This window comes from Achroia grisella, unplaced genomic scaffold (genome assembly GCF_030625045.1).
Source record: "Achroia grisella isolate CSIRO2021 unplaced genomic scaffold, CSIRO_AGI_Agris_v1 utg770, whole genome shotgun sequence".
NCBI classification, from domain to species: domain Eukaryota; kingdom Metazoa; phylum Arthropoda; class Insecta; order Lepidoptera; family Pyralidae; genus Achroia; species Achroia grisella.
Window position 1 is genome coordinate 3,160,712 of NW_026713016.1, and position 13,132 is coordinate 3,173,843.

The 13,132-nt window shown below is 35.4% G+C and overlaps 1 protein-coding gene across 1 annotated transcript in view; it reads right to left on the reverse strand.

The window, feature by feature from the left end:
* Positions 1-2,146: 2,146 nt before the first annotated feature.
* LOC131850505 (disintegrin and metalloproteinase domain-containing protein 10) overlaps positions 2,147-13,132 on the reverse strand; it is a 72,722-nt gene continuing 61,736 nt past the window's right edge. The window contains exons 8-16 of the mRNA XM_059200750.1: positions 9,736-9,901; positions 6,931-7,142; positions 6,212-6,446; positions 5,397-5,514; positions 4,833-5,002; positions 3,921-4,183; positions 3,327-3,559; positions 2,608-2,774; positions 2,147-2,320 (exon numbers count right to left, since the gene is read on the reverse strand). Of these exons, the coding sequence (XP_059056733.1) occupies positions 2,226-2,320; positions 2,608-2,774; positions 3,327-3,559; positions 3,921-4,183; positions 4,833-5,002; positions 5,397-5,514; positions 6,212-6,446; positions 6,931-7,142; positions 9,736-9,901 (1,659 nt within the window). The 3' untranslated portion in view covers positions 2,147-2,225. The remainder of the gene's footprint in view (positions 2,321-2,607; positions 2,775-3,326; positions 3,560-3,920; positions 4,184-4,832; positions 5,003-5,396; positions 5,515-6,211; positions 6,447-6,930; positions 7,143-9,735; positions 9,902-13,132) is intronic.

Here is a 13,132-nt window from a genome sequence, read left to right on the forward strand (position 1 = left end):
TGTGCATTCTTTCCAAGTTATTTGATTAACCGTAACTGACTTTAAAGGAGTTCTTACATTTTTCTTCTTTGGCCTGGATATTTTGTCTTGAGAAATAATACAACAAATGTTTTATGTAAAATTTATTGTTTTTTTATTTATTTTGAAATCACATGTTGTAACATTCATCTTGTTAATTAAAAATATTCACATTGTCATTTAAATAATCTAATGGTAGTCTAGCTTATTCTTAGGAGAAATAATGCCATTGAATACTACTAGTGATGGAAATTGTATGCTCCATCCATTACACGATTGGTCAAGTCACTCTACAACGGAAACATTACCCTCTCGGTTTACATACAAATATACAATTATATAGTATAATTACAAGAATTTGAATATTGTTTCGACATTCACTAATAAAATGGCATTAATATGGTATACTTATAAGACCGTCCCTTAATATAATTGTATAGAAACAATAAAAATACATCATGCTCTTTGGCTTGCACGACGGAAAGTAACTACGTAGTAGGTTTGATTGATAATAAAATCTCATTACCTATCAAAGAGATCATTACAACTGAAACATACAACAAAATACACGTCTGTCTGATACAAAATATGAGTGATTGTGATATGCAACTGGCATCCAGAAAGTAATTATCAAATTAATTGATCGTATAGATCGTATTTTTGAGCCATCTTTACGCACTAACTCATACACACAACTACTAAATAAAAATGCGTATTACAAAATTTCATTACCACAGCAGGAATGATTGATTTTCAGTCTAATAATATTTGATCATTTGGCAATACTGTTTAATTTTCATATTATATACTACTTAAAAATATAGTAAACGAATTTAATGAATACAAAAGTACATTAATTGCCTTAGGAAGACTAAATGCAAATTTCGAATTTGAGCCCACACTTTTTAGTAAACAATGAATAAATAATTGGGGTCATTATCAGATGGAAGGTAATTTGTGAGTAGTAGTAACAAAGGAATAGAAACACGAAATGGTATAATGGCACCTCGACATTCCACTTACGTTTACTTTAAATACATTAAAATAACTTTATATAAAAATTATCAACTTACGGAGATTCGAAGTAAAACCATGCAGTAAATCTATACAATACTAATACATCGGTATGAATATAAGTCATTTTTGTTTGATATTTTTACATCGTAACCTTTGTATACTTCTCCGTTTATATACAAAAATATACATAAATGTCCAGTTGTAGGAGCGACAACTCTATTATATTGAGTGTAAAATCGTCGGCCCAATGAACATCACGCCGCTATTCACTGTAATATTTTATTACGTTTTACAAAAATAATAGTTAATTTTATAGAACACCGTATCGCTCGTCGACCGAGACATGTTTTGAGCTCAGCACAAGTACTATTATATGGATTTTATTAGTATTGAGCAAACAATTTATTATCCTTGACGAGTCACGAAGAAAACGGTTATCGAATAGATTAAAATGAACGGATCCTGATTGCGTGGCCACATTAAATTGGCAACAGACTTAGCGAGTGGCGGGCCTTCAGTTTGTCCACAGTGTGTAGCTAGTTCTAAATAAGTCAAACCATGTTTTAAGTAAGTGCCATAACAATATAATATACAACATTTAAAATTAACAATTCTTAAAATTGTTGTCGGACTGCAATTTTTCTTGAGTGAAATTGTATCTTATAATTTGGTATAAACACGTCCAATGAGCAATGATGGTTGTTATGATACCGTCAGTCAATGATGATTGCTGTGATACCTGTCCATGATTGCTGACTTTGACATTTTTATAATTTTAATATATACCTCATTATTACGCTAGAAGCCAGTTCTTAAACAACAAATACCTCGGCCCTTGCACTGTGGATAACTTTGGCGATATCATACGTTTGATACTTCCACACCGTGGCCGCGCATTCAGTATTCGCTGAGAGCGGCGAGAGCACTCCTGCAACCTATATATCTGCTTGCGGTCGCTGCGGGTGCGTGACAGTGAGCGACTCGGGCGAGTGCAGCGTGATGGTGGTCTGCGAAGCCACCGTGACCGTCCGGGCGGCGTCCGCGTGTGCGGCGGCGGCGGGCGGCGGCGAGGCGCGGTACACGTACCCGAGCAGCAGCGGCACGCCCGGCGCCGGCGCCAGCGCCACCAGCTCCAGCTGGCCCGGCTCGCCTGCCGCCACGCCGCCGCCTCCGCCACAGTAATCGTACTGTCAGACCTTCTGAGGAGGTCGCATCTCGTATGATTGCGGGTATGCTGTCGCGTACGGTTCGCCTCTTCGCCCGCTCGGACCCGGCGGTGCTGACGCTGAAAACAATAGACATTTATATAACTTGCACAGACTTTAAGATGTTTGGCTTCGGTTACCCGTTACGGCCACCAAACGGTTTGCTTCGTAAGCAGTATTTTGGTTGAATGGTGAAATTATAGGATAAGGTGCATGCATGAGTGGTATCATGAGTGTCACGTAATAACATTGTCTATAGTGCTGTACATGAACTCCAAATTAGCCAACCATTACCATTTACAGTCAGGTGGGTTTGCCAATGTCATATATATCGCCATATTGTAAGATATTGGAGGAGTGTACGTACCGAGGTCCCTGGCGGCGTACGCGACGGGCGCGGAGTACTCGCCCTTGGAGGGGCGCGCGCGGCGGTGGCCGGCGCGGGGGGGAGCGCGCGCGGCGGGCGTGGCATGTCCCGGGTGCCGCATGCGTCGTAGCGTGTTCATCGGCCTCCGCAGCGTTTCCGATATCCGCCTGCGGGATGGATAGTATTATTTTCTCTACGCATTTACGGAGATACGTAAACGTATGGAGAAAATAACATCATTGCGGTTCCCAGTAGATTAAAAGATTATATTATATTATAGGATGTTTCGAGTCCTTAATTTTTTACAGCAAAAAGCGATATACGGTGATGATCTAGGTTATACCTTACTTTATAAAGTAATCTCTACTTTGTACAATAGTATAAAATAAAGATGATGTTAGTAACCTTACAATAAACATGTTATTACACATATTAGCAATATAAATATGTGCCTAAATTTATTTTTTTGTCTAATTTCATATTGCAATAGAGCTGTCAGTCCCCATTACTGATGTGTATGAAAAAACATTGAGTATTATAATAATAACTCAGAACAAATTACACAGCGTCACCTAGTTCCAAAGTAAGCTGGTTATGGATACTAGACAACTGATACCTAGGTAATATACATAAGCAACACCTAGTTCTATACAATCATATTCATTAACAAATTCCTCTCAGTCCGTCAAAGACCATCGAAGCTGCCGATTATATCTTACCTGGCTGGCGGCCGCTTCGGGTTGGACGAAGGCGTGTGTACTGCGCAGCACTTGACGAACCCGCCCATGCACACGATGAGCGCGACGCCCGCCAGCAGCACGGCCCACCAGTTCTCGGTGACCCACGCCTGCACCGACTGCAGCGTGGCGCGGTTCAACAACAAATTCTTCAGACGCACCAGCGGACCCTCCGCGTCCACTGCGCGGCACTTCAGGAACACATCGCAGTAGCCCTGATACAGACAGTTTTATTTAGCGTGTTATTCTTTGTCAACAAATAATTATACAAAGTACGTACAAAAGTATTTTATTAAACAATTTAGAACACAACCTATTAATAGACGTGGGGTATGATATGCGTGGAGAGCAAGGATCATTGATTATTATTACTATATTACTATAAGCTGGCGCAGACTAACTATGGACAACCGTAGTTCGGTAGTTTATCTATGACATTTAGCAAACTAGGAATTATATGTTTTGACATATGATATATCAGATATTTCTGCTTTAGAGGCCATTGTTGTCGCTGGGCGAGCTGATGCGCGAAGTCTGCCGTGCTGCGGCAGGAGTCGGGCGCGGGGGTCGCGGTACCTGGAAGTTGTCGCAGGGCGAGCCGGGCCGCAGCGCGATGCCGCCGGGCGGCAGGCCGAGCTGGTGCGCGAAGTCTGCCGTGCTGCGGCAGGAGTCGGGCGCGGGCCCGGTCTGGCAGGCGAGCTGGCACAGCGCGCGCCGGTCGGCCACCGCGGTGACGCCCGCGCCGCGGGCCACGGGCGCCGACGACAGGAAGCACTCCTTCATGCCCCACGCCAGGCAGATCGAGCCCGTGCACTGGCCCATGTTGCACAGCTGCGTGCCTGCACAACGACATACACTGTCTTACTGCTGATAACTATGGTTGACGCGACAGATCACCGTATTCTATTACTTTTGCAAACAATATTAATAACTAAAATATTCTACTAATACTAAATAAATAAATAAAATAACTAACTTATATAAATAGATATTAAAACATTTTTAGGGGGGAACTTGGCCTACGCGATCTCGGCACGTGACTAGGATCAGTAATTTTTAGGCGGCTGATTTTTTTTTATAAAATTTCAACGCTTTGTACATCTGTTACACATTAAGTTATGTAATTAATAATAAGTTAGAAGAGATCACGATGGTTTACATACTTATGTGGTTTACTTACATATTTACTTATTGCAGTTAGGTTTACTACCTAAGTCACATTTCACATTTTATAACAGTTCTAACAGTGAGCTAAAGCTTCTCAAAGATATTTAATGAAAAATTTATTCCTCTCAATACAAATAAAAAGTATCACATTTATGGCATCATATTATATAATCATCATATGTAAGCACTTACAGTAAACACAACTTTTAATGTATTAATAAAAAATCTATTGAAAGAAGTAATTCTTTTTAAACATATGAACTCTGATGATCCTATAATAGAAAACAGTATCGTACAACGTGATGTAAAGGTGACAGTTACCATTGTTGCACTTGGTCTGGTTGGACATGACCCGTGGCTCTGGACACTCGGCGGAGCGTCCCGAGCAGACGGACGCGTGGCTGCACTCGGTCGCCTCGCGACACGTCTGGTTGCGGAACGCCATCACGAAATTACACGTGCGCGAGTGGCAGCACGGGCCTTGCGATGGGCTGCAACAATATATATATACACCTCTGAATATATCACACGTCAGCAGCTAGATATAAATTACGTATCTATAAGTCCAGGACGGGGTCGAAAAATTAAAGAATTGAAGGATTTCTTTGATTTCACATTTACTGCTAAGACTAGTTTTAAGCAAATTATATAATACTTCAATAATATCACACGTCAGCATCTAAGAGAAACTAAGTTACGTTCTAGTCCACGATGGACTCTAAAAATCAAAGAAACCCCCCAAACAGTGACTTCTACCTAATGTCTAAGCTAAGACATACAGACAAATCCCTCCAAGGGGGTGAAGACAACAATTTCATACAAATAATAATAATGTAAAAAAGCCAGTTGGGCATCAATGATTACAATACTATCTACTATATTTACCTGCACTGTGTGTTGGCTCTTCTTGTGCATCCTTTAGCTGTACTGTTCCTTTCTTTATCGTAGGAGCTTACTTGGCGCGGATAGCAACAATTATCTCTACATTCATTTTCGTCGTAACCTGTGCAAACAAGATTGACATATTAAATTATATGTGGATACAAGAGTAATATCTTAGTTATCAGTAAAAAGTGGTTGGTACGATTGATTCATGAATTTATTGTAATTGTAAGAATCATGACGTAACGTGTTCTAGGAATGGTGACGACAATGATGTAAATATAAGCAGTTTACAATGCACTTCAAATGGTAAACAGTCACCTCCTGATAAAGAGATATGACGGTATATGTAATTTTGAATTAAATGAGTAGAATATACCGTGATTATAATGTAGTGAGATTATTTTGTTTTCTGTTGTTTTTATAAGTCCAAATTGCAGATTTTGTACCAAAAATCTGTTAATAGTCACATACTCACGTATAACGGCTATATGTGTATGTGATTTGTAGTAATGGTTAGAGAAGTGGCCCAACTGCTAGCAATTATCATATAAGGTCAACCTCCACAAGGATGATTCAGCTCATGGTGGTTAATTATTGGTGGCTAAGTTATGAAAGCAATGTATGGTACATTGCAGTCAATGGGGTTATGGGGTCAGATCCACCTCCACGCGGTTGCTCATTATCGTTATCATCGTTGACCTCATACTGTACTGGTGCCCCGCCATTGTATACCGTTAGCGCAGGAGAACGCAGAGAAGCAAAAACATTTCATTATAATCTCTTAAAAAAACGAATAAATAAAAAGAAAAATTTACCGCAATCGCATTCCTCGCCGTCTTCAACTATTTTATTGCCGCAGAATGCGCCCGCGCTTGCTGTAAGGCAATTGCGCTTGCGGCCATCGCGTACAGCATCGAGCACTGCACTGATGTTGCCCACGGAGCACGTGGAGAACTTGCTGTTGTTTGGCCGGTCGCCTGATGTAGCCGACGCGAACATTATGAAGTTGCCTTGTTGCCCACCCGGACGACACTCGGATGGATAGTCGTGCTGTTGTTATTGATTTCATTAATATTAACTAATAATTAAAATAACAAATGCATTTAGTTTGGAGGGTTTATCATTACCAGAGGTATCATATTTGATACCTCTGGAAGCAATCGAGACTTAATGAACTTATTTCATCAGGTACATATCTATTATAATATAATTGGTACAAGATAATTTTGCCATGAATAATATGTAACATTAAACCGTTAATCTTACTAAAACAGGTTTGTTTATGCTGATAAAGTATATGTTTTTAGCTATAGAAAACTCCAAAAACAGACTTCTTTAAAATCAGTTTTTAATTGGACTTCCAGCATAGCGCTTGACAATAATTCTTTTACGCAAACTAATCTCATATATTATGGGACAAAGTATATTTGTTGTGAAATAAAAACTTACATTACCTACTTCTATTTGTGTAACTCTTTGCTATAAATCTGTCGTATCTAAATTTATTTAAATTAATCTATATATCTGTACTCACGGGTGATCCAAAATTATGTCCAATCTCGTGGGCCAACGTGAGCTGGCTGACTTTTGGCGGCACACGGCTGTTGTAGTTTACAAATGTGATAATTCCCGTATTGAGTGACCGTTTCGTACTCTGGTACATGCCGCCTATCGTTTCCGTGTATGTCTTATACTTCTCACAAATGCCACCAGAAGCACCACTGGCACTCGCTACCCATGCCAACCCTGAAAATTACGAAGTATTTACGTAAATATTTTTTTCATATACTTAGAATGGCAAACAAGATGATAGTATATCTGATGAAAACAGTCGCTTATCACAATATCAGCATCACAGAAATTATAAAATAGACAGTGAAGATACCATGGGTATAGATCACTGTGTAATATGTGAAAGCAGTTTTTTTATTAATTTATATGACAAATAAGAGCGCCCCAAGTCTTACCTGGTGGTAATAGTAGCCTATACACATGAACTTCATCACTCACCACTAACATCACTCTATTCTGTGACCCCGGTAGTACCAGTTATCATTGCCATTCTGGAGGACGAAATGTTTCCGTAATCTAAATTTAACTGCCTTATCTCACTGTTCAACCGAAACACATCTTATAAAGATTCTTACGACTGAAAGAAGTGTTCGTTTCTGTAATGGACGGTCGACAATTTTCATCTAGTCTAGTGGGTGGACTGGTTTTTTGATAATGAAATTCTATATGGAAATTAAGCATTTCCAAAAATATTTAAATATATTACTAATATTATAAACGCGAAAGTTTGTGGAAATGGATAGATGGCTATTTGTTACTTTTTCATGCAAAAACTACTCATTGGATTTTAATGAAACTTAACAATATAGTTTATACATCAGAATAACATAGGGTGAAATATAACGATAAATGCCAATTCAAAAAATGATACAGGCGTAGTTGCGTGAGTCAGCTATTTATTATATATAATACAACAAAAACTTCAACCAGTTACAAGTATAGGTAGATACTGTGTACTCACGTCAGAAATAAAAACACAAATCACTACACACAAGAAATACCTACATACTTCCAATGTCATTAAATATATTATATTACCTATACTAAGAATACAGTTGATATATTTTTTGTTTGTAGCAAAAACATCAATTGACCTTGAATTGATATATCAATAAGAACATATTGGCATTGTTACGAGATGGAATAGACACGGCACTTGTTTGTTACGTTACTGACTCATACGCAATCAATGATAAATTATAATGTCTAGATTTCGAACTAAATATTGTTTCATTAAGGATGTAAACAATTTTATGCACTGATTCAGATTCAGTTGTGGTAGAGCCACTATTGTATTTTAATATTAATAATTAAACTAGTTTTAATATTCAGTTATGGTAGGCATTAAAATACAACACCGATCATAAATAATAATATGTACATTATATACTTCTGAATCACTACAAGTTACAAGTGAAACACATTATTTACTATTGCCCATTATACTAAATTTGTTTCCACATTAGTAGTCAATATTAATTTATTAGCTAATCACCTATACATGCTCGTAAATCACTGTTTACAGTATAATAATTCGGACTAGGTGTTTATGAAAGTGTAACTGGCTACGCGTATGATAAATTAGTTATACTTTCATAAATTTGTATTATTTTCTTATATAATGCATCTGTATTATATATGTAGATACAATCTATACAAATAAATAATCTTGAAGTTCTGCTGGTCATTCCTAATTAACAGCTTTTCATTAAATGCATAAGAAAGTATATACGTTATGTCAATCTGTCTGTTCTTCCTAATCTAATGGCTGAGCTGTTTTTGACAGGACTTTCACTCGCAGAAAGCTAATATTATAAGTAACTTAAGAATTTTAGAATTTTTATTTATTTAAATAAATAACAGCTAGCATGGAATAAAAATACACATTATTATGCATCTTTTTATTTAATAAACTGAAATCCTTCGCACAAGTTCGAACTGCAGAAGGGTGGAAAGGTGGAACAAAATACACAAACGAACTCCTCACAATATGAACCGTGGCAAAAACTATATCAAAGACGTATTGTAATGAAACTTTAAAATCATGCGAAAGTCTCTTGAATAGAAATTTCGCTATGGTGACTATTATGCGAACAATTGCTCGTCCAACTGTATAGTTAGACTTTACTGATGAGATTAGTTGTTCCTGTATTATTTTTAACGCAATTTTACCATCAAATTGCCCGACGTAAAGTATATTCTTGGTGCTGAATGTGCGTGTCTCACTAGGCTGTCATGAGGCATAATTGGAACGCCAATTGCTTCAGCTGAACTGTAGCTATTAATGTATAATTGTTGCTCAAATAATTTCGTGTTAGTGACAAATTGAACTCGAGGATACTTCAATACAAAATAAAGGAATTTGCAAATTTCTTAGAATCCATCTTTAGCCTTCTTAGATTCTAGAGCTCTAAGTTACTTTACATCCAAAAGAACAATATTAACAAAAGAATATTACAACTAATATCATAAATAGACTTGAAATTACTGTACGAGTATACGTCTCGTATCTTAATTTCCTATTGTTTCTAAAACTAAATTTTTACAGACACAGTTACAATTTAATTTTTGTTCACCACAACGGTTTACTGGTATGCTTTAAGGCCAGAGAAACATTAAGTCTACTGTGAACACAATTTTAAATAAGCTTTGTATAACTTGTCAAGTATATAACGAAACTTGCTATGTTAAAAAAAACAACACAATCTCTCTCTTGTTACTGTGTAAACAATATAATATATCAAAACAGTAATTGCGTAATTCTTACCTAATGTTCCACCTGTGAAGTCCCTATATGTGAATACGTAGGCTAGGCAGAAGTCCTCGTGGTTGCCGAGCGAGTGCAGATTCAGGAAATTGGATACGTCAATGTTCTCTAAACAGAACTGGTTCCTGTCGTATTGATGCGTCACACAAAACGAGTCGTCGTCGATCTGTTTTGAATAGATATTAATAACAATTTAAAGATAAAGATAAAGAAAGACTTTTGGTATCTTAGTAGCATGATATCGTATAAATTAGTTATATATTTTTTATATGTTGAATATACCTAAAATCCGTTAAATTATTACGGAATAGCGTTCCTATTTTCCTCTTTTAATATTTTATTTTCTTCTCTATCTGTATATATACCGGAAAATAGTAGTACGAAATACAATACTTAAAGAGGATAATTTACAGTCTTGACTTCAAACAACTGAAAAGGGCATGAATATTAAGGAAAATTAATTTAAATCCATAATTATAATAAAGTACTGATATGGTAAGACTGTAAACCCACCTGAAATGAAATTATGGTGCATAATCATGAAACTGAAGTGTTTCATAATACCATGTAACCACACGGCTTCCGCCCATCTACATTACTTGTATTGATAGTAGTTTAAGATAATGACGCTAAATAATTTAATAGGTTCTATTTTAATATACATAATACCTTTATTTTTGTAGAAGCTGTGTATTATATATCTTATAAGCAGTAATAAAATCATCGACAGACTAATTGATATATTAATAATAATGTAGGGACTGCCTAAACCATTGGCGTCATAAATGTTTATATAACATTTCAAATACATTTTATCCCTATTATTTAGGTATCCTCTAAAAACGGATATTTCGGAATTCCCACAAGTACAGAACACGAATAAAATCGGCGTAAGCCGACAAAATTAATATAAATAAATAAGCAAGGAAAAATAACTGAGCGACACAACGCTACTGTTGCATAGGTTATTGTGATGATTTGTGGGATAGCTGAATATCGATAATGAGTTAGCGCAACGTGTGACGGGGTATACTCCAAGTGTTAAAACGGCCTGCCTACATACGATACAGAAATCTGTACTGAAATCGGAGCCGACCTTAAATCATTTAGTGTTGTGTGAAGAAATAAAAATCTAATAAAATCTCTTATACAGGCTCAGTCTTGCTCTCTAAGCTCGTGTACCATCGTTTTTAAGGCTGTCAAAATCTCGTACATACGTATGAGGATAAAAATATCCTCGTACTGATAGTCAAATATCTCGTATTTGTATGAGGAATTTTGTACAGTTGGAATCATTGCCACCGAGCTGATTTTAGTGTCGTGTGTGTACCGTTGAAAATGTAATGAAGGAAATTCACCGCAAGTATCTCAGGTGCGATAACTGAATGTATATAATGACCTCATTTAGGTAGAGATTACAAAGATTCATTGAAAAAGTATTTAGTGTTCGTAATGTTTTATCAGAAAGAATTAGCATAATAAGAATACATAAACCTACAACTCAAGACTTAGCCCTAAACTCTAGTGAATTGTTTACGACGCGCTGACTGACTTGACTTCATTACTCATTCCATCATCCTCTACTATTGCCCTTACAAGTTATACAATCAGCATATGTCGTTAGCGCAGGCAAAATATATAGTATAAAAAATACTAGTACATAGTTGCGGTTTCATTACTAATAACAGTGGCACTCAATGAGGAAGTAGCCATTATTATTGATAAAAGTTGCATATAGATGGCGTGATTGGTATCGATGGAATTCTTCATAGTTTTGCAAACGTTTTAAAAAACAAAACTGTGTTTTCAAAAATGTTTAATCAATTTTTAAAAAGTTATATATACATGTTAAAATGAAATAATGCGTTTAGAAAAGTAATTTTCATATATTTACTCATTTTGTTATTTTCCAGTACTTATTTACACTTTAATCAGTGCTAATATGGGGCTCAATGTTTTCAAAATGCTTTCATAGATGGCATTGTCGTCATTTTTATCGGCCTAATTAAATGTCTTTTTTATATTTTCCAATAATAAGCACTTAATATATTATTATTGTAAATTAAACATATAAAAAATTTTTAAGTAAATTAAAAATAGCCGAACAAGCAAGTAATACTATTTCCAATAATACTTATGTATGAAGTGTTGTCATATTAAAAATAAATACATGTATTATCGATTTTTTTGAATAATCGATAACAAGATTTTATTACAGCGCATTATTCGATGATGCTTTTAATGAGTCGTTGTGAACAGTAAATTTTCATTATTTTATATTATAGCAGTGTTCCGTTTCAAAGAACGGAATATAGTAGTACATTATTAGTGTCGTTGGTTATTTACATTTGTACTGAAAAATCGATTACATAATAATTTAAAATATCGAGTACGAATCGTAGCTGTCTTCGAATACTGGCAACTGGTAAGATTAAAATAGTATTTAAAAAAAAGAGAGAAATCGACCCTAACTCGAATACCATAAAGTTGATTTTCCTTTCTCATTGATATCATAGCAGTTTGTTTTTAACTTGCGTATGACTCTGTGGTATGATGTTTAACGTGTATTGTTATTGTACGGTGCATACATTTAAAAAAATATATTTTAATGTAGGTACCCACATTTCTTTCATACATTTCATACATGTCAAAAATTATCTTCTAATGTAGGTACATACATACATTTATTTCATACATTTCATACATTTCAAAAATGAACTTTTTATGTAGGTACATACATTTCTTTCATACATTTCATACATGTCAAAAATTATCTTTTAATGTAGGTACATACATTTCTTTCATACATTTCAAAAATGAACTTTTTATGTAGGTACATACATTTTTTTCTTACATCTCATACATCTCAAAAATTATCTTCTAATGTAGGTACATACATTTCTTTCATACATTTCATACATTTAAAAAATTTCATACATTGCAAAAATGAACTTTTTATGTAGGTACATACATTTCTTTCATACATCTCATACATTTCAAAAATTATATTTTAATGTAGGTACATACATTTCTTTCATACATTTCATACATTCCAAAAATTTCATACATTTCAAAAATTATCTTTTAATGTAGGTACATATTTTTCAAAATATCATACATTTAAAAAATTTCATACATTTCAAAAATTATCTTTTAATGTAGGTACATACATTTCATACATTTCAAAAAGTATCTTTTAATGTAGGTACATAACACCCCATGTCAGACCCCTTGTATTTGGAAGAAACTTAAAAATAATGCCAAAAATATTAGATGAATATATTTTTAATACGAATATTGTTTTATTTTTGTTCATCAACTTTATCCCTCACTAACAATACTAGTAGTAGTACATAACCTGGTTTATACCGCTAAAGATATTGAAAGATATACGAGT